We start from the raw sequence: 27,727 nt of genomic DNA, 5'->3' as shown, positions 1-27,727 counted from the left end.
TTAATGTGTGCTTAATGTGTTTAATGTTTATTTAACGTATGTTTAATGTGTGTTTAATGTTTGTTTACTGTGTGTTTAATGTGGGTTTAGTGTGTGTTTACTGTGTGTTTAATGTTTGTTTAATGTGTGTTTACTGTATGTTTAATGTGGGTTTAATGTGGGTTTAATGTGTGTTTAATGTGTTTAATGTTTATTTAACGTATGTTTAATGTGTGCTTAATGTGTTTACTGTGTGTTTAATGTGTGTTTAATGTGTGTTTAATGTGGGTTTAATGTGTGTTTAATGTGTTTAATGTTTATTTAACGTATGTTTAATGTGTGCTTAATGTGTTTACTGTGTGTTTAATGTGTGTTTAATGTGTGTTTAATGTGTTGGTTTATTTAACGTATGTTTAATGTGGGTTTAATGTGTGTTTACTGTGTGTTTACTGTGTGTTTAATGTGTGATTAATGTGTGTTTAATGTGTTTAATGTTTATTTAACGTATGTTTAATGTGGGTTTAATGTGTGTTTACTGTGTGTTTACTGTGTGTTTAATGTGTGATTAATGTGTGTTTAATGTGTTTAATGTTTATTTAACGTATGTTTAATGTGGGTTTAGTGTGTGTTTAATGTGTGTTTACTGTGTGTTTAATGTGTGTGTTTAATGTGTTTAATGTGGGTTTAATGTGGGTTTAATGTGTGTTTGTTTAACGTGTGTTTAATGTGCGTATAATGTGCGATGAATGTGTTTTTTGATTCAACTAAACTTTACAGCACTTCACAAAACCTTCCGCTGCTGACTAGCGTTTTGGAGGTGTTACTGCAGAGTGACACAGACACAGCATCACACAGGTATAAATGCTCACAGCAGCTCTGCATACAACTGACACACAGCTCTAAATCTGTTTAAGCTCTGAGTGTTTACTTTACAACACTATCACAGTGCATGAAGAATCATCTGCTCATTTTTTCACAGTTCAGATCTACTGACTCTAGGACTAACTGTCAAGTTAATTAGTTATACATTTCTTCTGGGACCAGCGTAGTCAGCAAAACTGCCTTAATTTGTCAACACATTCGACCGATGCATCATGGGATAGATTCTTGCCCTCACTGGGCTTCAGCTAACAGCTAACGACAAAAGCAGCTCCTCTGAACACAGACACATGGATAAGTCTCTAAAGTCTCTGCTGTTCTATGTTGGTTGCGTTTGTAAGAAGACAGAAAATGTTTCATCAGAATCACAACCTGACACACAAACGGTGACATCACAACCCTGTCAGGTGAGGAATCAGAGATCGGGCTTTAAAGACTGATTCCTCCATAAGTGATGTTTACAGATGTTCTTATTTCCTCTGTCGCAGTTCTCACAAGGACCAGAATCCAAAATTCTGTCACATATTCAGATTTTAACATTGAGATTCACTACATCTACCACGATGTGAAAAGTCTGTCAGGCGTCTCGAAGCATCTGAACATTTCCACTTGACCGAGGCTACGTTTGGGTGAAAGTTGTCGTATCATCAGATGAGTCAGAGAAGAGCTGGCAGCAACAACAGAATAACAGAGTAGAGTCTCACCTGATCCTGTCAGAGTCTGATAACACCTCCTGAAACACAAGAAACACAAAACAAATCTCATTATTACAACATCCTGTTTTCATGTAGTGACTCAGTGATCTCATTATAACTGATAATTATTCTGTTTCACTTCAGATCTGTCAGAGAGGGATCACAGCTCAGTATACGCAGGATTTATACAGTATATATGTTCAGTATATATGTTCAGTATATACAGTACAGGCCAAAAGTTTGGACACACCTTCTCATTCAATGCGTTTTCTTTATTTTCATGACTATTTACATTGTAGATTCTCACTGAAGGCATCAAAACTATGAATGAACACATGTGGAGTTATGTACTTAACAAAAAAAGGTGAAATAACTGAAAACATGTTTTATATTCTAGTTTCTTCAAAATAGCCACCCTTTGCTCTGATTACTGCTTTGCACACTCTTGGCATTCTCTCCATGAGCTTCAAGAGGTAGTCACCTGAAATGGTTTCCACTTCACAGGTGTGCCTTATCAGGGTTAATTAGTGGAATTTCTTGCTTTATCAATGGGGTTGGGACCATCAGTTGTGTTGTGCAGAAGTCAGGTTAATACACAGCCGACAGCCCTATTGGACAACTGTTAAAATTCATATTATGGCAAGAACCAATCAGCTAACTAAAGAAAAACGAGTGGCCATCATTACTTTAAGAAATGAAGGTCAGTCAGTCCGGAAAATTGCAAAAACTTTAAATGTGTCCCCAAGTGGAGTTGCAAAAACCATCAAGCGCTACAACCAAACTGGCACACATGAGGACCGACCCAGGAAAGGAAGACCAAGAGTCACCTCTGCTTCTGAGGATAAGTTCATCCGAGTCACCAGCCTCAGAAATGGCAAGTTAACAGCAGCTCAGATCAGAGACCAGATGAATGCCACACAGAGTTCTAGCAGCAGACCCATCTCTAGAACAACTGTTAAGAGGAGACTGCGCCAATCAGGCCTTCATGGTCAAATAGCTGCTAGGAAACCACTGCTAAGGAGAGGCAACAAGCAGAAGAGATTTGTTTGGGCCAAGAAACACAAGGAATGGACATTAGACCAGTGGAAATCTGTGCTTTGGTCTGATGAGTCCAAATTTGAGATCTTTGGTTCCAACCGCCGTGTCTTTGTGAGACGCAGAAAAGGTGAACGGATGGATTCCACATGCCTGGTTCCCACTGTGAAGCATGGAGGAGGAGGTGTGATGGTGTGGGGGTGTTTTGCTGGTGACACTGTTGGGGATTTATTCAAAATTGAAGGCACACTGAACCAGCATGGCTACCACAGCATCCTGCAGCGACATGCCATCCCATCCGGTTTGCGTTTAGTTGGACCATCATTTATTTTTCAACAGGACAATGACCCCAAACACACCTCCAGGCTGTGTAAGGGCTATTTGACCAAGAAGGAGAGTGATGGAGTGCTGCGGCAGATGACCTGGCCTCCACAGTCACCGGACCTGAACCCAATCCAGATGGTTTGGGGTGAGCTGGACCGCAGAGTGAAGGCAAAGGGGCCAACAAGTGCTAAACACCTCTGGGAACTCCTTCAAGACTGTTGGAAAACCATTTCAGGTGACTACCTCTTGAAGCTCATGGAGAGAATGCCAAGAGTGTGCAAAGCAGTAATCAGAGCAAAGGGTGGCTATTTTGAAGAAACTAGAATATAAAACATGTTTTCAGTTATTTCACCTGTTTTTGTTAAGTACATAACTCCACATGTGTTCATTCATAGTTTTGATGCCTTCAGTGAGAATCTACAATGTAAATAGTCATGAAAATAAAGAAAACGCATTGAATGAGAAGGTGTGTCCAAACTTTTGGCCTGTACTGTATATATAAATATATATATATATATATATATATATATATATATGTCTGAACTGAACAGGAAGACATAAGGTGGGAACACGTCTTCATCACTGCATCCAGTTTTCACCTGCGGCGCCGCTAGAGGCGGAGCTGCTGGAGGCGGAGCCTGATGACGGTGACAAACTGTAACTGGATCTTTAGCTGTGAGCACTGATCCACTCAACGTCCAACAACCTGATTGGAACTAAAACCGTTCTTGCTGTTTCCCATGACGTGTGTCTCTGTTAACTGGTTTTCAGGAATTTTCAAGGACCACTGCTCTACATGATTGATCACATGACTGCCATGTGATCAATCAGCGACATCGGGTCAGTAAACATCAATGAGATGACATCACAGAGACGGACGAATGTTTCCTGTGTCTTTATCGTGTGTCTCATCGACCCCTGTCGACGTATGGAAACACGTCCTCTCCCAGCATGCAGTGGGGTTTTACATGATGGATCCTCTCAACTGATCGATCGCCTGCAGAGCCATAAAATCAATGACTCAGCAGCTAAAAGGCCAATCAGATCGCTGCATTCTGCAGCTGCAGGTTCCTGCAGGTTCTCTGATGATCTGTTATTTATCAGTTTCCTGATTATTGGTGATCAATACCTGAGCATATAAGGATGACAATAAATTCATCTCCTGGCCTTTGTACCGCTGCATTCTGGGTAATTCAGAGGAAATATGAGGACATCTTTAATCTGGATTTATGACTTTAACGTTGAGCGAGAATGCAGAGCTTGTCCTGAAACACAAACACTTAAATTGGCTGATTTCTGAATGGAGTTTGGTGACTCTGAGTGTCTCTGGAGTCAGTCCCAACGTCTGCTCAGACACTTTACAGTGTAAAATCAAAAAGTCAAAGTGACACTGAAACGAATTCACGGAAAGATAAACAGTCGGTCTTTATGATTTTTTATTAATGATCAGTGGTGTTAGAAAACTCCCTGCTGATGTCACACTGAGGTTTAAATAGTTTGTGACGGGCCGCCTGTTCTCAGACCTCAGCTCATTAAAGCCATTTTATTTTTGACGTCACTAGTCAAAAATCCCATAATGACCTCTGAGTAGGGCTGCCCCGTTCCTATTGGCTGATGAGCGTGAACTTCCCTTCAGTGAAAGACAGACTGGTCAAAACGATTCTGACAATAAACTAAATAAAACAGTGTCAGTATCAGTAAAGAGTTTCAGAGAATGTTGCTAACAGTTTAGCCTTCAGCTAACAGGAGCCAAACGCTCACTGCTGCAGCTTCATGTTTATGTAGCTAACGTTAGCTACAGCCTCAAATAACAGTGTGTCCTCCACTTTCTGTTGCTGCTGTTACACAGGTTATAGCCAAAACACACAAGCGGCAAATGCGTCATGAGTGAAAGTCCGTTTTTTTTTTGTGACCTATCCCAAATCCCAACCTGCCTCCTTACAAGTGCTCGAACTGTTTCCTTGTTTACTGCAGTCAGCACATTGGTCACATGATCGCAGCCTTTCAAAATATGTGGGACATGTACGAATTTGGGTGCATTGCTTTTCGTAGGATAACATATGAAACATTTGTGCACTGTGGGGTTTGTGCTGACCGGAGTCAAGCTGCTACAGCCGCCAACTGAGGGTCCGTCTGTGGAGCTGCTGCCCGCCCTCCTCCTGGGGAAGCCATCTGCAGCGGCGGGGAGCGAGGCGAAGGGGGCGGGGAGCAGCTAACAGCTAATTCTTATCTGATCTGTGGTCTGATGAATGAAGTAAGATGAATTAAATCAAAGTGTGGAAACATCGAGGGTGCTGTTTGAATGGCCGTAGTTGTCTGGTGGGCGGGCCTTAGGACAGAGAAAAACAAGGAGGAGGAGGAGGGAGTCTTCTTATTTAAATTCTGCTATTTCTTTTTGCTATTTCCAGAAAACTGGCTCCACCAACTTAAAGTAATTAAATCAATTCAGAGTTAAATTTCGTCTTCACAGAGAGCAGGACATGACTGGACCATCACTGAGGAGGAGACGTCAGATTCATCCTTCCGTTTCTGTTCGTCTGTCAAAATTATTTCACTCAGGAATTAATAAAGATTTTTAGATTTAGCAACATTTAAAGAAAAATAAAGTTCAGATCATTTTTGATTTTGCTGAATTGACTCCACAGTTCAGACTCCACACTTGAATCATCAAAACAGTTTGTCAACTTTCTGAAATTCTCAGTTTTTAATCAGAGTTTAATCAAATTAATCAGAGTAATTACTGTGAAACTTTTCAGGTTTTTTCTCCTGAGACGACTCAACAGTAATAACGTGATGAAGGTAGAAACCCAGCTGTGACGCTGCAGTTTCACTGTGAACATTGGTCACATCATTGGCTGTCCTTTGCCCTCCTTGGAGGAGATCTCCAGCTCCCGATGCCTCAGCAGGACCAGTTCCATCCTCAAGGACTCTCATCACCAGCACATCATCTGTTTGACCTGTTGCCCTCAGGCAGGCGCTACAGGTCAATCAAAGCCCCGACCACCAGACTGACAAACAGCTTCTTTCCCTGGGCCAGAAGAACTCTAAACAGGCCATAATATGTGCAATACAAGTAATGTGCAATCAACCGACTGCTGGTTTTACTTCTTTATTTCTAAATCTCCTTCAGCACTGTTTTATTCATTGCTGTGTATGTGACATGTTGACGTCATGTTTGTTATCTGCTTTATGTTGTTATGTATCGTACTGAGATCAAAGGAGCAGCACCTGTTATATTTCTATATACAGACAATAAAGCTTTCTGATCTCATCTAGTCTGACTCAAGTCTCTTTAATTGTTCAGTTCATTAAATATAAAACTCTCCAGAATAAACAAACAAACATGTTAAAGCTTCGATATGTTTCAGTAACGAGCTCAGCTTCACTTCTTTCTGCTGACGTCCAATAACCTGAAACTAACCAGTGAATATTCATAAAACAAAAGTTGGCTCCTCCCACAACGCGTCCGGTAATCAGACGGGACAAATTAACAAATATAATTACTTAAATAATAATTAAAATAAATGATCAGGCTCCTTCTTTAGCTTAGCATCATCGCTACAGAAAGGAGGAGGAGGAAGAGGAGTTAGTATGAGGAGACCAGCACACAACGAATCCAAAAAGTCAAAATTAGGACTTTTCATGAAGAAAAATAAGTTCATATGGAGCAAGACAGGATGAGGAAGAGGAGCAGAAGGAGGAGGAAGAGGAGGGGCAGGAGGGGTGAGTCTGAGACAACCAGCCCACAACTGATCCAAAAACTCAAACTTAAAGACTCCTCATGATAAAAAAACATAATGGGAGGAGGAGAAGGGAGGAGCTGAAGGAGGAGGGGAGGGGCAGAATGAGGAGAGGGGGCATAACGAGGAGGAGGGGGAGCATGATGAGGAGGAGCCCTGCCCCTCCTCTCACTTACCTTGATGTGGGACAGGAGAGCCTGATTAGAAGGAGGTCTGTGTTTGTGTCTCTGTGGCTCCTCCTTCTCCTGCCCCTCCATCTTTACTCCTCTATTTACCTTCAGCACCTCCTCTTTAGGCCCCGCCCTCTCTGTGATGTCACCCTGTTGTCGAGGGGTCTCCTGCCCCACCCGCTCCTCCTGCAGGGGCTGGTACCACCCACCGGGCCGCTGCATCACCGCCACCCAGTCGTCCCAGCGCTTAGTCCGGTCAGCAGATGTCCCCTCTGCTTGCTGCTTCCTGTGGGCTGGGCGGCGGCGGCGCTGAGGGGCAGGGCTTCCTTGCTCACTGGAGGGTGTCCTGCCAAGCAGCGTGAGGTGGGCGGGGCTTAGGACCTGATACGTAATCTCATCCAGGAAGTTGGAGAAGCGGACCTTCTCCTCAAGAACCTGCATCCTCCAGTTCCAGTCGCTCCTGCAGGGGGAGGGCGGGTCCGACGACCGCCGCGACGCTGACACCCGCTGGTCCGACCGGTCCAGAGAGCGAGTGGGTGGGTGGGCGTTGGAGCCGCTCCGCCCCCTGCTGTCATCCAGCAGCTCCACTGACTTTGACTTCCGGATGATGTCGTAGGCGTGTTCCACACCGAGCGAGGCTGGCTGCTTCAGGATGCTCTTTGGAGGCGCGGCACTCTGCGTCCTCTGCGTCCGGCTGTGGCGGTCTCCTCTGGGTCCCCGGGTGGGGGAGGGTTTTCTGGCCGCTGTGGAACCACCGCTGATGGAGTGACCTGCTGCACGGCGAGGACTTGTGGTGACGCCCACTGCTGTGGTCCTGGTGCGGCCGGGCCGGTGGCTACTGAAGAGCGGTGGCGGCGGGATGCAGAGCTCCAGGCTGGACAGGCTGGAGATGTCCAGCTCGCTGTCAGAGAGCGGGAGCGGCTTGGTCGGGATGCCATGCCGTGACCCGCACTGCAGCCGTTTAGAGGCATTGGTGGCGGGGAGGTGGGGGAGGTGCTGCAGGGAGCTTAAAGGTGTGTTTACAGTGTGTTGGTTTACCTGATTTATGTCGGGCTGCGGCGCAGGTGGAGGTGGAGCAACGGGCAGGGTGTGGCGGATCTCACGGTGCTGCGGCGGAGCCTTACGGTACGGCTTCCTGGCCGGGGCCGCACTCGTCATCCTGGGCCCTACTTCCTTCCTCTCTATCGTCTGTCAGTCCTGCCGGCAGAAGAGGAGTTAGAAAACGACACAGACACCCGCCGGTCGCCCGCCAACCTCCAACCACGACGCCACAACCACAACTGGACCCTGTCACTGCCGTCACCCTTCCTCTCTGAGCAGATCAATGCTCGGTCACCACTCATCAACATCAAATGCGCCTCCCTCTCCACACACGCCTGATGTGTGTCCGTGTTTGTGTGTCTAATGCAGCGTAAATGTGCTTCTGTTGACTGGTTCTGTTTTGGTATCTTCATGAGGACCAACATGGAGGCTCTGACCTGCACTGGGAGGACATGGTATAGGACATGTCTCCACTGTGCTGGTGGACAGTCACACTGGTCCCTACAAACACCTATAACAAACGTATCTGCCCTCACAAGTTACAAGACAGTCCAAACAAATCACAAGACTATCAATAGTTATGTTTGTTCATAAATCCCTGTGAGGACCGGACCCGCACTGTGAGGACACTTCTGACAAAGTCTCAATGTGTGTTTAAAAAAAGGTGCAAAAGGTGCATGTAAGGTTATACTGACACATGAAGGTCCTCACAAGGTGTCACACCTTCACTGTGAGGACATTTTGGTCCTAGAAATACATCTCTGTAAAAACTGTCCTCACTTTGTAGGTCCCAAACTCAGACAGAAATAAAAGGTGGTGCTCACTAGTATATCAATACATGTACTGTCTGTATGTGTGTGTGTGTGTGTGTGTGTGTGTGTGTGTGCCTCAGGCGACACATTGATCTCGGTTTGTTTCCAGAACAGGAAGTGCAGCTCCATTGATCTGAATGAGGCCAGCGTTAGCATGTCAGCATGTTAGCCTGTTAATGTGAATGACACAGAGCAGAGCTAACACAAGCTAACGTGCTAGCAACAGCAGCAGCACACTTTAACCCCAACGACCAATAAAATAAACATGTTCTGCTGGTTTCTACTGTCCAACACACACACACACACACACTTTCTCTTCTAATCGCCTTTTTTTCCCTCTCTCTAAATACTACAATACCCATGAGCCTCAGTGGTTGTTGCTATGGAGACAAAGGCAGAGTGTGAGTGATGTAAACAGCTGACTGTTTCTACAAACTGTCATTGTTAGCTTCAGCTAACTGTTAGCATTTAAAGCTTCCTTCCTTATTTCCCTTATTCCCATCTTTCCTTATCCTTTCTTCCTTAACTCCTGTTTCTCTCTCTTGCCTTCTTTCTTCCTTTCCTTTTCCCGTCTGTAATTTTTTCCCTTCTCTTTCCTTTTCCTTCCTTTTTGTCTTCCTTCTGCACTTCTTTCTTCCTTCCCTCCTCCTTTCCCATCTTTCCTTTTTGATTCCCTTCCTTTCATTTTTTTCTCTTTTACTTACACACCTTCTTCCTTCCTCCTTTCCTTCTCCCCTTTTACTGCTTGCTTTCCTTCCTTTCCCTTCTTTCTTCCTTTCTTCCATCGTTCATTCTTTCCTATCATTCTTTTTCCTTCCCTTCTTTCTCTCCTGCTTGCTTTCTTCATTTTCCTTTCTTTCCACCCTTCCTACTTTCCTACTTCCTCATTTCCTTACCTGCTCTTCTTTCTTAGTTGCCTTCTTCCATCTTTCCTCTTGCTTTCTTTCTTCCCTCCACACTTCCTTCTTTCTTCCTTTCCTTCCCTTCTTTTCCTCTTGCTATTTTTCTTTCTCTCCACTCCTTATTTCTTACTTCCTACATTTTTTTCTCTTTTCTTCTCCTTCCTTCTCTTATTTCCTTTTTCTTTTCATCTATCCTTTTCCATTCTTCCTTCCTCTCTTCCTCATGTCTAACCTTCTGCTTGCTTCCTTTCCTTTCTCTTTCTGTGACACCTCCTTCTTTCTTCCTTCCTCCTTTCTCCATCTTGCTGCCTTTGCTGTGATTGGCTGAAATGCACCCTGGGAGTCAAAGTTGTGTCTCAAGAGTTTTTGTAGTTTCGAGTTGTTTTAATAAAGTTTTCAGTGTCTTTAAATCTCGTCTCTGACGACATGTCGATCCGTCCCTCTGACCTGTCCCACTTCCTGTCTGTGTCTCTCAGCTCTGAGCTCATTGGTCGGTTTGTATCTAACAAACAGGAGGGACTACATTCTGCGGTGAATGAATCCACACTCGGTCTGATCAGAGAAGAAGAAGAAGGAAGCGACAGGTGTGAGAGTCTCAGGTAAAGAAGAGGAGGATGAAGCCGCAGAGCGTCTTCATCTCGTCTGACTCCAGCTCCTGAATTTTACATTCAATCTGCCCTTAACTTTTTTACCCAGCATGCTCTGCTCTCATGCAACGCTCACACACACACACACACACACAGACACACACAGACACAATCTGACTGTATTTGTGAGGACTGTCTGGCGATCCAATCAGCTCTCATCATCTCCTCTCCTTTGTTCCCTTGGTTGTGTCCTGCTTCCTTCTTATGTTTCCTCTTTTCTATTATTCATTCTTTTCTTTCTGCCCTCATTCACTCGTTTCATCGTGTTCACCACTCTGCTCTCCTTCTTCTCCTCTTCCTCCCTCCTTTCTTTCTTTCTTTCTTTCTTTCTTTCTCTTACTTTATTTCCTTTACTTCTTCCTTCCTCCCTTTCTTGTGTTTATCTCTTGCTTTCTTCCTGTCCTCTTCCTCCCACCCTACCCCTTCTTTCTTTCTCCCCTCTTATTTTGCATATTTCCATCCTTTTTTCCTCCCTCCCTCCCCTCCTGTCTTCTTTCCCATCTTTCCTTCCTTTCATTGTCTTTCCCTCTTTCTTTCACTCTCTATGTTCTTCCTGACTCCCTTCTGTCCTTCTCTTCTTCTTTCCCATCTTTCCCTTTTCCTGTCTCTCCTCTTTTCTTCCTGAGCAGAAACACTTCTATTACATTTCAGTTACCACATTGCTGATGCTGCTGATGTGATGAGCTGAGGTGTCTGTACCTGAAAGGTGAGCTTCTCTTCTCCACAGCTGACTTCATCCACTGAAACACCTGAAACACACACACACACACACACACACACACAGAATCATTACCACAGAAGAAGAGCACGTTTATGATCACAGACTGCAGCCCGAGGACAGAACGCACCACATCATCATCATCCAGCTCACACTTTAATCTGTTGCCATGGTAACAAGGGGGGGGGGGGCAGCTGGTGGGAGGGTGAAACAGAGAAAGCAGAGAAGAAGAAGAAGTGAGGAGGACCACCAGCTGTGATCTCCATCTGACCTCCGACCTCTGTCATCAGTCTCAGGTGGAGTCTGTGTGTGCAATCAACAGGAAGGAAGTGCACAGCCACACTTTGTACAACATGTACAACACAAGACAAGACAAGACACACACACACACACAGATGATAAATAAACTATTTAAAATTCGGTGTTCATTCTCACCTCATATGTCAACACAGGAAACTCTTCATCGTCTCTGCGGTGTCCGTCCTCACACTCAGTCTTCCTCTGAGACTCAACCTGAAACACAAGATGGCCACAGAGACATCAACACCTGAGCACACCTGCTGTCAGTCAGTCCATCTGTCACAGGTGAAGTGACCCTTTAAATAAACACCAGTCAAGACACAGTGGGAACTCTTCGCCCTGAGTGTCGTCTGCAGGCAGACCGCAGCAGCCTGATCAGACCTCCACAGCTGCGCATTAGCGTCATCTGAGAGAGAAGCTAACGGGACACACTCACTGATCTCTGACTTGTTACAGTGAAGAGTCGCTATCACATGTCAGGTGAGAGACCCCGCCCCCTCACCTGGTATGAAGACACCATTATCATCACCATTATCATCACCATCATCATCACCATCATCATCATCGTCTTTGTGTTTACTGTGTCATGATTAAATAGATAAACAAACATTAAAATTACACTAACTTAGCTTTTCTTGTCACAAACACGCTAACAGGCTAAAACACACATGGCTAAGGCAGAACAACTAATGGGCCAAGGGACACAGTTAACATAAACAAGCTAACAGGCTAAATGCTAAAAGAGTTAGCCTGAAGACTGAAACAAGCTGAAAGGCTAAAGTTCTCTGAAAGAGATGAAGTGAAGTAAATGGCTGAGAGGTAGAGACATGTGCAGGTGTGTTTACAGGTGTGTGTGTGTGTGTGTGTGTGTGTGTGTGTGTGTGGTAAAAGGACTGAGAGTCACTGCTGTGGCTCCTCTGAACAACAGAATTAACAGAGTTGCTTTCATTTTAATGAACAGGCTGCTCACACACAGACAGACAGACAGACACACACACACACACACACACACACACAGAGTTTTCTGTGTATTCCCGGTGCAGTCGGTGGATTTCCCAGCATGCCATCTGCTACAGTTTGACCTTCAGTTGGAGCTGAGCGTGTTGTTCAGGTTGTCAGCTGGACGCTTTGCCGAGTCGTTCCTCCTGACAGACAGACACTGTGATTGTGTGTGTTTGTGTGTGTGTGTGTGTGTGTGTGTGTCTGTCTGTCTGTCTGTCTGTCTCTGATCGACAGCTGATTGATGGAGCTTCACTCACAGGAAGTTGATCAGAGTTTCAAAGTAAAAGTCTTCTCACATTAATGACTCAGCTTCCAGTGACTGACGTGAACCTGTCTTGCTGCTGCTGTCCTACATGTCCCAGAATGCCTTTCAACTCCCAGCCACTGTTTGGAGGTGCTCAAACACCTGCTGCAGTATGAACACCATTCACTGTGCTGTCAGCAGGGGGAGGGGCTGACATCAGCCAATCAGAGAGCAGCAGAGTCACCAGCTCATCCTACCCATAATCCTCTCTGAGCGGAGATAAACCCCTGTGCCATGTAATCCCACACACACACTCACACACACACACATACACACACACACTCTCACACACACACACACACACACACACACACACACTCGTACCAACAGGTTTTCCCTCACAGGAAACAGGAAGTAAAAAAGAGACAGACATGTCCTGAGTAACATGCGCGTGTGTATGTGTGTGTGCGTGTGCTTGGGGGGGACTACAGGTGGACCAGCTGTCCCCTCATCTCCTGTGAGACACGTCTCAGGGATCAGGACTTCCTGTCTGAGCAGGAGGACAACAGGAAGTGTAATTATCAGAATGGTTTGGTATTTCCGAACACAAACACAGATGATATCAGTCCAGATGCATTGTGGGCAGCTGGTCGGACGGGACAGACAGATTTCCCAGAACCCCCCCCCCTCTGATCTCAGAGCTGTTCACAGTAAGATGACATGAGACACCGAGGACGAGTCAAGGACACACGGAGACGTCTCCTCTGTCCAACTCATGAATAAAACATGGACACTGAGCGTGTGTGTGTGTGTGTGTCCTCCAAGAGACAAACCAAGGCCGACCCACATCCACACCTTCAGGAGGACACAGCAGTGCACTTCATCTTTCCACTTCTCTCCTTGCCTCACCACTTATATCCTTCCTTCAATGCCTCCTTATGTCTTTCCATTTTCCTCCTTCACCTCTCTGCCTTCTTTTCCTTCACTGTCGTCTCCTTCCCTTTCCTCCTCCACTCCATCCTTTCTTTCCTTCTCGAACATCACCCGCCTCCACATCACTATCTCATGATTCCTTCATGTCCCTTTTTTGTTCCCTTCACTTCCACCTTCCTATTTCCTCCTCTTCCTCTCCTCCTGCATCCCTTTATGTCCGCAGCACTGCTTCCTTCTTTCCTTCAGCTGCCTGCAGTCCATTTCCTTTTCTGTCCTCTTCCACCTGTTTTTGTTTATTATGTCCTCTCTCACTACCTCCTCTCCTCCTGTCCATCACAGCATCAGTGTTGTTGGCTGACAGGTTACCTGTCAGGTGTACCTGGTGTGAAGGTGAGGAGGTGGATCTGCTGGACTCTGCTGGACTCTGTTTGTTCACACAGGAGGCATTCTGCTCCACTGAAGCAAAAACAACCAGACAACTTCAATAAAATATGAATGTGGACCTGTCTCAGATCTGAGAGAGAGAACACTGGCTGCTCCTCATCCTCTCGCCTTCTTCTTCTTCTTCTTTATCCTCTCACCTTCATGATGTCACTCTCTTCAGTTATGTTCATGATGTGTTTCCTGCTCTGATCGCATCACTGGCAACTACTGCCCCTCATCAGGCGACTCCTGCCCCTCATCAGGCGACTCCTGCCCCTCATCAGGCGACTACTGCCCCCTCATCAGGCGACTCCTGCCCCTCATCAGGCGACTCCTGCCCCTCATCAGGCGACTCCTGCCCCTCATCAGGCGACTACTGCCCCCTCATCAGGCGACTCCTGCCCCTCATCAGGCGACTCCTGCCCCTCATCAGGCAACTACTGCCCCCTCATCAGGCGACTCCTGCCCCTCATCAGGCGACTCCTGCCCATCAGGCGACTACTGCCCACTCATCAGGTGACTCCTGCCACTCATCAGGCAACTACTGCCCCTCATCAGGCGACTCCTGCCCCTCATCAGGCGACTCCTGCCCCTCATCAGGCGACTCCTGCCCCTAATCAGGCGACTCCTGCCCCTCATCAGGCGACTACTGCCCCTCATCAGGCAACTACTGCCCCTCAACAGGCGACTCCTGCCCCTCATCAGGTGACTCCTGCCCCTCATCAGGCGACTCCTGCCCCTCATCAGGCGACTACTGCCCACTCATCAGGCGACTACTGCCCACTCATCAGGCGACTCCTGCCCCTCATCAGGCGACTACTGCCACTCATCAGGCGACTCCTGCCCCTCATCAGGCGACTCCTGCCCCTCATCAGGCAACTACTGCCCACTCATCAGGCGACTCCTGCCCCTCATCAGGCGACTACTGCCCCTCATCAGGCGACTACTGCCCACTCATCAGGCGACTCCTGCCCCTCATCAGGCAACTACTGCCCACTCATCAGGCGACTCCTGCCCCTCATCAGGCGACTCCTGCCCACTCATCAGGCGACTCCTGCCCCTCATCAGGCGACTCCTGCCCCTCATCAGGCGACTACTGCCCCTCATCAGGCGACTCCTGCCCCTCATCAGGCGACTACTGCCCCTCATCAGGCGACTACTGCCCACTCATCAGGCGACTACTGCCCCTCATCAGGCGACTCCTGCCCCTGATCAGGCGACTACTGCCCACTCATCAGGCGACTCCTGCCCCTCATCAGGCAACTACTGCCCCTCATCAGGCGACTCCTGCCCCTCATCAGGCAACTAGTTTTTCATTAGTTTTTGCAGATGAACCCTCCAGATTAGTGTTGTCACGGTACCAAAATTGGATCCCACTGTACGATACCAGTGAAAATGTCACGGTTCTGAGTAGTATCACGATACCACAGCAAAAATGAGGCAGATGTGCCTTTTGTCATTTATAAAAAGATAAATCACTTTTCTATAATACATCAATGATATTTCAATGGAATAAATTACTTATTGACTTATTCATACTTCAAAAACAGCATCAATGAGTGATTAACATAGGGGGGATCAAAATAAAATAAATAAATAAAATAAAAATCAACCAGCCACCCTCCTCCCCTGACAAGTAAAGAACAGTCCCTTCATAAGTAAAGAACAGTCCCTAAAGTGCGGTGAGGTTTGTGGGCCGTTACCTGCCACAAAGAGAGAAATGTGAACGGCTCGTTTCTCCTCTGACACGTCACATACCTGTGTTCGGCTGGCTCGGCTGTTCAGGTACTTTTGGGCAGTCATGACACCAAGAAGAGGAAATTATTGGAGCCGACGTCTCCGTCACCGGTAAGCCGATGGCCGCCGTATTTGACAGGAATACATTACTGTCTGTGTCTGTGACCCCCGTTCAACCCACAATCGGTGGGATTCGCCTTTCATTTCTGCTGCTGGTTGAAATCTGTAGGCTGCTCGCACAGCGTGCTGAATGATTTAAGCCTATTTTGCTCGCTCAAAACTATTTTTAGTCGCAAATGCGAGTGCGGTGACGGACGGATCGCCACACTGCCGACATTTTACTCCGCCCATCACGGCACGCTGTTTGATTGCGTTATCAAAACACGCCGCTATTATTTGGCCTTGCTTTTAACTTATTCCACCGAATACCGAATGTGTGTTTTTTTGCAATATTTGGCCGAATATATTCGGTTACTGAATATTCGGTGCATCCCTAGAAACCAGACCAGCAGAAACCAAACCAGCAGGATCCAGATCAGTAGAGTCCAGACCAGCAGGGTCCAGATCAGCGGGGTTCAGACCAGCAGAAATCAGACCAGCAGGGTCCAGTCCAGCCGAGATCAAACAAGTTATTTTTAACCATGACGAAGAACCATCATCGCCATCAGTCAGACTCAGATTCCCTCGCAGTGGCTCTGACCTCACTTCCTGTCACTGTTTGCTGACATCACAAAGATAACACAGACTCAGGCTGTTACCTAGTAACAGTGCAGTACAGCTCTATCGGAGTCATGTCGACAGTCGAGCAGTCGAAATGAAACCAAAACATTAACACGCGTGGTTCTCAGATACTGATAAATACTCACTACAGAACCAACTGTGGATCAATCCGCCGCTGAAAATAGTCCCTAGCTGACTGTTTGATGAAACTATTGATCTGTGTTTTTAAAGCTCTTCAGCAGGAACCAATCAGCAGAGAGACGCAGACAGGAAGTTGGACTGAAGATAATGAATGTAAATGTTTAACAGTGTGAAATTAAACGTGGATAAACTGTGGTTGTGTTTCTGTGAATGAATACCAGCCAACACACACACACACACACACACACACACACACACACACACACGACATTTAAAGTGACATTTAAGTAAACATGACCTCTGACCTCTGACAGGTAACACCTGTGGGACAGGTAACACCTGAGATCACATTATTGAGGAATCAATTATTTTCTCTGTTGACTGACGAGATGTAACACACGTCTGATCACCTGCTTAATAGATCATTGATTGATTAACCTGATCGTTTTCATCAAACTGATGATGTACTTCCTGTTTACATTCACAACAACCAGCTGACTCTTCTTCTGCAGCACGTTGACATGTCACCTAATGAGTCATCGATTAATCAGCTGATTGATTCTGATCTGACCTGAGAGCGTCTCTGACACACACACACACACACACACACACACACACACACACACACACACACGTTCACCGGGACTGTTTCCATGGCAACAGCAGCATCAACAACAGCAATAATAACAGTGATGCTATTAAAAAGGGACAATTAACCCTTAAATTCACCCTTACATTCACCCTCATATTTACCCTTACTTTAACCCTGAAATTCACCCTTACTTTAACCCTTACATTCAGCCTCATATTTACCCTTACTTTAACCCTTATATTTACCCTTACTTTAACCCTTACATTCACCCTTACTTTCACCCTCATATTTACCCTTACTTTAACCCTTATATTTACCCTTACATTCACCCTTACTTTCACCCTTATATTTACCCTTACTTTAACCCTTACATTCACCCTAATATTTACCCTTACTTTAATCCCTACATTAACCCTTACATGAACCATTCTATTTAGCCTTACGTTTACCCTTACATTAACCTTTACTTTAACCCTTACATTACCCCTTACATTAACCATTCTATTTAACCTTATATTTACCCTTACATTAACCCTTACTTTAACCCTTAAATTCACTCTCATATTTACCCTTACTTTAACCCTTACTTTAACCCTTATATTTACCCTTAGTTTAACCCTTACATTCACCCTTATATTTACCCTTACTTTAACCCCTACATTAACCCTTACATTCACCCTTATATTTACCCTTACTTTAACCCTTACATTAACCATTCTATTTAACCTTATATTTACCCTTACATTAACCCTTATATTAACCTTTACTTTAACCCTTGCATTACCCCTTACATTAATCCTTCGATTTACCCTTACATTAACCCTTATATTAACTCTTATATTTACCCTTACTTTAACCCTTATGTTTTCCTCTTACATTAACCCTTATATTAACCCTTCCCTCACAGGTGAACCTTAGTCAGCACTTTCATCTGGTTCTGGTGGGTCTAAAGGCTCCTGAGGGTCTGAGAGTCTAAAGATATGGGGTCCCTTAAAGGTATGAGGACTCCTGATGGGTCTATAGATCTGTGGGCCCCTGAGGGTCTGAGGGACTGAAGAAGTTTAATGGCTCTTGAGGACCCGAGGGCCCCGATGGCCCCTCAGGGCCCCTGAGCAGTCGGTAGGCTAACTCTGCTCCTTCAGTATGGAGCCCTGTGATTGGCTGAGGCAGTGCAGGTGATGTGATGAAGGTGTGTCCTGCAGGAGTCTGAGTACAACACGCACACACACGGACACGCGCACTCACTCTGAATGATTCAGTTCTCCGTTAACATCAGGCAGCGGGCAGCGCAGCCCTCAGCGCTGTCTGACAGGCTAACGGGGGACAAACACGACACACACAGCGGGTCTCAGTCCGCCTGACACCGGGCCGAACCGTCCCTGTACACCGACCCGACCCCCCGACCCCCAACAGCCCGCCGTGAACCCAGATAACCCCGCTGAGACCTGCTGCGGGTCTGACTGTGGCCCAGTTCACCGCACAACACCCAAACTGGCACCACCGACCGACACCGAACACACCGACTCACCGGAGCCGTTCACCTGCACACACTCCTCCGGAACTACCGCTAACCCGGCCGGTGCTTACCTGTGAGGCCGGACGGCGCCGCTCGGTCCCGGTTGCCTCCACAAACAAGTCCCGGAGGGCGGAGAGGAGAGGAAACTTTAGCCGGAGCTCCGCTCTGCTCCTCCGGTGGGGCGAGGAGAGAAGGAGGAGGGAGGGGGGGCTCCGAACCGATCCGAGGCCGGGGAGGAGCGAGGAGGTCCGGCTGAGGAGGAGATCCGGAGCGGGGAGGCGGCGGCGGCGGCGGCGGGAGGAGGGAGGAGAAGCAGCCGGCTGAGACGCTCCGACCGACGGAAGAAAATCCACTCAGTGCCGCTCGGAGAAAGTTGATCTACTGCCCTGCTCAGCTGTCGCCATCTTTACCCGCGGGGCATGACGGGTAATCCTTAGGAATCCCGATCCCCCCCCTTTACACCCCCCCACACACACGTCCTGCGTGCTGACGTCACACACCTTAATGTGAGGATGAACAAGTGATCAATGAAGATAAAGTATTCATATCAATATATTCATTAATTAATGTGGTAAAACTTCTGTATCAAAAATATTATAAACATAATTAATTATATTGATGAGTTTTTGTCCCTTTGTCTTTCTTGTTAAATGAGATGCTGCGGGAGATAACATGACAGATATTCAGATAAGGGACTGTTCGTTATTTATGATGGGGGAGACATGTCAAATTATTTTTCAGCCCTGGGGAGAAAGTTATATTTTTTATTTTGGCTAATGGGAGGGGCATACAAATTTAAATGATTGTATTTTTTTATTTTACCTCCAAAATTACACCATTTATCATAGCCAGGGACTGTAGATTTAAACAAGTATTCAAAAATTTAAATTAAAGAAAACATTTTAGAAAATCACTTAAATTATACCATTTATCAGAGACAGTGTATGTGTAAAAAAAGTGTACATTTTCAAATATATATATTTTAAAATATATTATTACAATTATTATTTATATTTTTAAAGAAAATATATTTAAAGGAAACATTGGTAAAGAAAACAGCCAAATTACACCATTTTTTATCAGCATAAACTGTAAACTAAAATAAATAAATTATTTTTAAAGTTTCAAAGAAAGAAATTTTAAGGAAAACATATTTTCTTTACAAATCGGCAAAATTCCTTAATTGATATGTCTCCAGAAACATACAAACAGATATTATTGTTGGATTTTAACATTTCCTTGGACACATTGTATGTGAGGAAGACGTCTGTCAGTAAAAGCAAAAACAAATCACTTTTCACTGTCTGTTCACAGACAGTTTGAAACTGATGTTACAAACTTTATTTAAAACAAACTGAAGATAAATGTTGAAATAAAAATGTTTGTTACACTTTAGTCAAGATGATATTGACACTGACACGCTGCGTTTAATACTTACTATTATTATTATTATTATTATTATTATTATTTTAAATTCTATCATCATATGGAAAAATGATCAGAAACCAAACTATGTCCAGTATAAGTTTCAACAATATAGAACCATATTATCTGATGTTCAGAACAAAAACTCTTTAGATCTTGAAGATATTTAATTATGACAACATCTGAATCAGAAAAACTTCATTGATCCCCTGAGAGGAAACAGTAAAACATCACAGTCACTCTGATGTGAAGCTCAGAGAATTATATGAATGAGTTTGTGAAAATAAAAAGTAATAAAATATGTGCATCATTCTACAATATTTAATACTAATATATGAATATTTAAAATGATTCGATATGTGCATTATAAGATAACAGACAATATATAATAAATCTGAATATATGATGCAAATTAAAAATATTATTAAATAATAAATATTAAATATTATTATATTATTATTTATTTTCTTTTTTCTTATTTTTATATATTCTAATAATGCACAGTGTCTGTATCAGTTTTGTAAATGCACTCATAATCTTTATATTGCATTTGTGTAGTTACCAAATATTTCTTTATTCATATATATTTACTTATGATCTGCACAAACTGACAATGCTCTCAATAAAATGCTTTAACTACTAAAAAAATCATATTTGAATTTTAATTAAGTTTGATTTCTTAATAATAACTTCAAATATCATTGATTAAAACATAATTAATTTAATATAGTTGCTATGTAAAATGCTAAATACATTTCATAGAAATATAGAATATGTGTATGATGCTACGATGTGAAACACAATATGAACAAAAATAGAATTAGAAAAAATAAATATTCTAAAAACAATAAACACGTGAGAGGTGTCGGAGAGAACGAATCAGGACACAGACTTTATATGATGTATTCAACACACTCAGAAAATATATCTTGTTGTCTTCTTATGTTTTATTTCATTTTATTTTCTATTTTTTTGCGGTCTATAAATTTCATAAACAAATGTATGCACAAAAATCTGTAGAAATAAAAAACATGAACAAAAAGAAACTGACAGAGAGACAGCGGGCAGCAGATGGCAGCAAGGTCAAGACGACTCTGTGTGTGTGTATGTGTGTGTGTGTGTGTGTGTGAGTTTCTATCCTTGTGAGACCTGTCTGAGCTGCAGAGAGAACTGTCCAGTTCTGTCTGCAGTCACATACAATAAATAAACCACCCCCCCCACACACACACCCTCCATGAGATCCTCACTGGACTATAACATGCTGCTACCTCTGATAGTGCAATATCACTAGGTCACTTCATTCTTTTATCACTGTACTGTGATGCACTTGTAATTTTAACTTTTTTTAAGTCATACCAGCATTTTATATTTTATTTGTATATTAGATAATTTATGCGTCCAGTCCACTGTGAGCCAAGGTAACGAAATTTTGTCCCTCAGTTCTGTCTGGAGGTCGTGTGCTGTGTCCCTCAGTTCTGTCTGCAGGTCGTGTGCTGTGTTCCTCAGTTCTGTCTGCAGGTCGTGTGCTGTGTCCCTCAGTTCTGTCTGCAGGTCATGTGCTGTGTCCCTCAGTTGTGTCTGCAGGTCGTGTGCTGTGTCCCTCAGTTCTGTCTGCAGGTCATGTGCTGTGTCCCTCAGTTGTGTCTGCAGGTTGTGTGCTGTGTTCCTCAGTTGTGTCTGCAGGTTGTGTGCTGTGTCCCTCAGTTGTGTCTGCAGGTTGTGTGCTGTGTCCCTCAGTTGTGTCTGCAGGTTGTGTGCTGTGTCCCTCAGTTGTGTCTGCAGGTTGTGTGCTGTGTCCCTCAGTTGTGTCTGCAGGTCGTGTGCTGTGTTCCTCAGTTGTGTCTGCAGGTCGTGTGCTGTGTTCCTCAGTTCTGTCTGCAGGTCGTGTGCTGTGTTCCTCAGTTCTGTCTGAAGCTCAGACAGGTTTCACAAGGATAGAAACACACACACACACACGCGCGCGCGCACATAGCTGTTGGACAGATTATCGTCTCCCTGCAGGGTGGAAAGACGAAGACAATGTCCAGCTGCTCCACAACAATGCAGATCCTCCCTCTGTCCTCTGACATGACAGCTATGGGAGGAATGGGAGGAATGGGAGGACATGTCACTGGTTTGAGTCCCAGCAGCTGCTGGTGTCCCTCCAAACGACCATCCCAACATCAGCGAGACAAAGACAATAACTTCAGATCAATCACTGATCACTTACAGAAAACTGTCTGGTCAACTGTGACAGTCTGCCTCATCTCCTTATCTCCTTATCACCTCATCTCCTTGTCTCCTCCGTTCTCATCTCCTCCCCCATCTCTTCACTTATTACCTTCAAGAAGGAAACAAAGAGATAGGGAAGGAAACATGAGTTAGATTAAAGAAAGATGGAGGTAGTAAGAGAAAACCAGGGGCTAGGGAAGGAAATAAAAGAAGGAAGCAGTGAAGGAAATGAGGCAGGTAAGGAAAAAAGGTAGCAGTAAGACAAACAAGGAGGTAAGGAAGGAAATAAGGTTGCTGTAAGGCAAACAAGGATATAGGAAAATAACAAAAAAAAGGAGGCAGTGAAGGATATAATGAGCTAAGGAAGGTTTTAAAAGAAAGAAGGAAGGAAATTAATGAAAATAATGGAGTAAGAAAGGAAACAACGAGGTAGGAGAGGGAAGAAGGGAGCAGTGAAGGAAACAACGAGGTAGGAAGGGAAATTAAAGAGAAGTTGGAAGTTAAGGCTGTTTAGAGCTAGGGAAGGAAACAAGAGGCTAGGGAGGTAAATAAAAGTATGAAGGAAGGAGTGAAGGAAAGCAGAAAGCAGTGAGCAGAAAAGAGAGGTAGGAAGTAATAAAGGACACATGTGACTCCTGAACATTTAAACTGGGGGGGGGGTGTTCTCAGCTGCTGCGGTGAGAGAGGGAGGGGGTCAAGGCTGCCCCCCCCCCCCCCCCCCCCCCCATTCTTGTCCCTGTATAAACACTGATGCATTGTGGGGCAGGTGGTTCAGAGCAGCTGCTCCTGATACACTTCATTCAGCAGGTTAGACCCTCATCAACCCCTCAACACCCCCAACCATGCCCCCCCCCCTTCCCCCGCCACCACGGCGGTCAGATTTAGCTTCCAAACGTGGTCACAGAGAGATCAGGTTACAGCTGAACTACAACACTAACCAGGTGAAAACACAAGAGACTGATCAGCTGGTTATTGGTTACTGATCAGCTGGTTATTGGTTATTGATCAACAACTTATTGGTTATTGATCAGTACATGTTGTAGACGGAGATCAGTGTTGATCAGTGGAGAGCTGTAACTTCCCATGATGCTTCACTGTCTGCATAAACACATTTTACAGGCCAGCTGTGAAACTGTGGAGGAAACAGACAAGTGGGTGGAGGGGGGGAAGGGGGGTGTTATAATTGGCTGTGAATCAAAGCCCCCCCCGCCCTCCTCCTCCCGAAGTTGACAGTATCTGAGCTATGACACATTAAGTCCACACATCAACCAGCTGCATTCAGAGCAAGGTGACAAGCTCAGACCCTCACTTCCTGTGACACGATGTTTAATGATCAGTCAGATTCATCACAACATAATCAATACATCATCAATATATCATCAATACAGCATCAATACATCAATATATCATCAATACAATATCAATACATCAATATATCATCAATACATCATCAATACAGAATCAATATATCAATACATCATCAATACAGCATCAATACATCAATATATCATCAATACAGCATCAATATATCAATTTATCATCAATACATCATCACTATATCATCAATACAGCATCAATACATCAATATATCATCAATACATCATCAATATATCATCAATACAGCATCAATACATCGATATATCATCAATACAGCATCAATAAATCATCAGTTTATCATCAACATATCATCAATACATCAATATATCATCAATATATCGTCAATACAGCATTAGTACATCAATATATCATCAATACATCATCAATACAGAATCAATATATCAATACATCATCAATATATCATCAATACAGCATCAATACATCAATATATCATCAATACATCATCAATACAGAATCAATATATCAATACATCATCAATACATCATCAATACAGCATCAATACATCAATATATCATCAATACAGCATCAATACATCATCAATATATCATCAATACAGCATCAATACATCATCAATTTATCATCAATATATCATCAATACAGCATCAATATATCATCAATATATCATCAATACAGCATCAATTTATCATCAATATATCATCAATACAGCATCAATACATCATCAATTTATCATCAATATATCATCAATACAGCATCAATACATCATCAATATATCATCAATACAGCATCAATACATCATCTATTTATCATCAATATATCATCAATAAAGCATCAATACATCATCAATATATCATCAATACAGCATCAATACATCATCAATTTATCATCAATATATCATCAATACAGCATCAATACATCATCAATATATCATCAATACAGCATCAATATATCATCAATATATCATCAATACAGCATCAATACATCATCAATTTATCATCAATATATCATCAATACAGCATCAATACATCATCAATATATCATCAATACAGCATCAATACATCATCAATTTATCATCAATATATCATCAATACAGCATCAATATATCATCAATATATCATCAATACAGCATCAATACATCATCAATTTATCATCAATACAGCATCAATACATCATCTATTTATCATCAATATATCATCATTATATCATCAATATATCATCAATACAGCATCAATAAATCATCAATTTATCATCAATACATCATCAATTTATCATCAATACAGCATCAATATATCATCAATACAGCATCAGTAAATCATCGATTTATCATCAATATATCATCAATACAGCATCAATACATCATCAATATATCACCAATACAGCATCAATATATCATCAATACAGCATCAATACATCATCAATTTATCATCAATATATCATCAATACATCATCAATACATCATCAATTTATCATCAATACATCATCAATTTATCATCAATATATCATCAATACAGCATCAATACATCATCAATATATCATCAATACAGCATCAATACATCATCTATTTATCATCAATATATCATCAATAAAGCATCAACATATCATCAATATATCATCAATACATCATCAATACATCATCTATTTATCATCAATATATCATCAATACAGCATCAATACTCAGAGTCGGCTGATCACCAACAGCCTGTGACGTCCTCTTGATTGTAAAGGTTGCTGATTCCGGTTCTGGAGGCACATCAGGAGGTTCTAGGAGCTCTGTGGTGGTTCTGATGGTCCTTTAGAGGTTCTCCTAGTTTAAGGAGGTCCCAGTGGTCATCAAGGATGGTCTGGAGGTCCCTCAGGTGGTTCTGGTGGTCTTTAGGGGACTGCAGGAGTCCCTCGGGTGGTTCTGATGGTCTTTAGGTGACTGTAGGTGTCCTTCAGGTGGTTCTAGTGGTCTTTAGGGGACTGTAGGAGTCCCTCGTGGTTCTGATGGTCTTTAGGGGACTGTAGGAATCCCTCGTGGTTCTGATGGTCTTTAGGGGACTGTAGGAGTCCCTCATGGTTCTGGTGGTCTTTAGGGGACTGTAGGAGTCCCTCAGGTGGTTATGGTGGTCTTTAGGTGACTGTAGGAGTCCCTCATAGTTCTGATGGTCTTTAGGTGACTGTAGGAGTCCCTCATAGTTCTGATGGTCTTTAGGGGACTGTAGGAGTCCCTCGGGTGGTTCTGATGGTCTTTAGGTGACTGTAGGAGTCCCTCGGCTGGTTCTGGTGGTCTTTAGGTGACTGCAGGAGTCCCTCAGGTGGTTCTGATGGTCTTTAGGTGACTGTAGGAGTCCCTCGGGTGGTTCTGGTGGTCTTTAGGTGACTGCAGGAGTCCCTCAGGTGGTTCTGATGGTCTTTAGGGGACTGTAGGAGTCCCTCGGGTGGTTCTGATGGTCTTTAGGGGATTGTAGGAGTCCCTCGGGTGGTTCTGATGGTCTTTAGGGGACTGTAGGAGTCCCTCGGGTGGTTCTGATGGTCTTTAGGTGACTGTAGGAGTCCCTTGTGGTTCTGATGGTCTTTAGGTGACTGTAGGAGTCCCTTGTGGTTCTGGTGGTCTTTAGGGGACTGTAGGAGTCCCTCAGGTGGTTCTGGTGGTCTTTAGGGGACTGTAGGAGTCCCTCGGGTGCCTGTATTAAACACAGTTGGAGACGTGTTCTCCTCATTCACAGACCAGAGGAACTCGTTTTGTCTTCAGTCTGCTGATATTCAGGTTCTTATCAGAACATCAGGACTTTTTCTCTGTAGACAGTTCCTCTTGTTTCCCAGCATGCCGTCTGTCAGGCGTCCCCCTCAGTTTCACCTGGAGAAGTTTGTTCAGGCGAAGACGAGTCTCAGCCTGCCGGGCCGACGGGCGTCTGCTGATCTAAAGTCAGATCTGATGCTCTAACAAACACGCTCGGCCTGCTGGGAGCTGAAACACAGATCAGATGTTACAGATCTGTGTGGATCATCAGAGTCCTGAACAAGCAGAAAAGCATTCTGGGTAAGTTATTAAGTAAAATTTATTTGTATAGCACTTCTCACAGAGAGAACAGAAATACAGAGACACAAATGAAACAGCAGCAGTTGTTGCAAAACTAAATCACTTAAGACAAGTTAAAGAATGCCTGCATATACAGGTAGGTTTTAAGATGCTTCTTAAAAACTTCAACAGACGCTGCCGCTCTCAGATCCTGTGGGAGGACGTTCCACAATCTGGGCGCAATGGACTCAAAGGCCCGGTCACCTCTAGTTCTGAGCCTAGTGTGAGGACCTGCCAACAGGCCGTGATCGGCCGACCGAAGTGTCCTACTAGGAGCGTATACATGCAGCAGGTCAGACAGATACTCAGGTGCCTGATCATGAAGGGCTCTATATGTTAAAACAAGGATTTTAAACTGGATCCTAAAGCTGACAGGAAGCCAGTGTAGGGAGGCCAGGACGGGAGTAATGTGGCAGTTTTTGGATAAAGGACGAGCGAGGCTGTGAACACAAAGCAGGCAGAGAGAGAGAGTCCTTGAGAACAAAACACTTCCTGCAGACAAAAAGACGTCACCAGGTGATATCAACACCAGCAGCTCACAGTCAGACTGATGGAACCAGGCGACAGCGTTCTGCCGTCTGAGCTCATCGTCTAGAATGTTCTAACCGCAGCACGTCTCAGGTCTGATGTAATAATGAAGATATTTTTAATAACTAAAACACACACACACACATCTTTTGATCCACGTTGTTCAGAAGTGGATTCTTCAATTTATCTGCAGCATGACAAAGTGAGAAATAAACAACAACAAACATTAAATCTGCAGAGTGACGACTCACCGAGGGCAGAAACACGAATATCACGGAAAAATGACCAAATCAACAAAATCTGCAAAAAAATCAGGCAGCAAAACGATCTGCTTCTGAAACACTCCGGGTACAACGCTGCTGAAGGACAGAACTAAACTGGTGGAATTTTCCCTCCCAGCTCCCTTACTGTTAAAATGGAGGTGACGATGATGAAAATGAGGTTTTCTTCATCTCGTACGGTTTGTAACATTCATGGATCACAACATCATAACAAAGGACAAAATGTGTCCTTGCAGCAGACGCTAAGGTTTGTTGTTTTGTTGTAAACTTGCGGCTCCAGTTCAGAGGGGGGAGGAGTCAGCAGTCAATTACAGA

General features: G+C 44.1%; 1 protein-coding gene across 3 annotated transcripts in view; it reads right to left on the bottom strand.

Moving 5' to 3' along the window:
- tjap1 (tight junction associated protein 1 (peripheral)) overlaps positions 1–18,962 on the bottom strand; it is a 36,615-nt gene extending 17,653 nt beyond the window's left edge. For 2 of the 3 annotated variants that reach the window (XM_078160526.1, XM_078160527.1), the window contains exons 1-5: positions 18,622–18,962; positions 11,378–11,455; positions 10,924–10,973; positions 7,861–8,019; positions 1,563–1,591 (exon numbers count right to left, since the gene is read on the bottom strand). In XM_078160526.1, the coding sequence (XP_078016652.1) occupies positions 1,563–1,591; positions 7,861–7,980 (149 nt within the window). In that variant the 5' untranslated portion in view covers positions 7,981–8,019; positions 10,924–10,973; positions 11,378–11,455; positions 18,622–18,962. Of the gene's footprint in view, positions 1–1,562; positions 1,592–6,828; positions 6,880–6,915; positions 7,744–7,845; positions 8,020–10,923; positions 10,974–11,377; positions 11,456–18,621 lie in introns of all 3 variants that reach the window. The other variant, XM_078160528.1, reaches the window with a different exon arrangement.
- Positions 18,963–27,727: the final 8,765 nt, after the last annotated feature.

Source organism: Epinephelus lanceolatus, chromosome 17 (assembly GCF_041903045.1).
Source record: "Epinephelus lanceolatus isolate andai-2023 chromosome 17, ASM4190304v1, whole genome shotgun sequence".
Classification (NCBI taxonomy): Eukaryota; Metazoa; Chordata; class Actinopteri; order Perciformes; family Serranidae; genus Epinephelus; species Epinephelus lanceolatus.
Note: the sequence above shows the minus strand (reverse complement) of the source record. Positions and strands in the feature narration are given on the sequence as shown.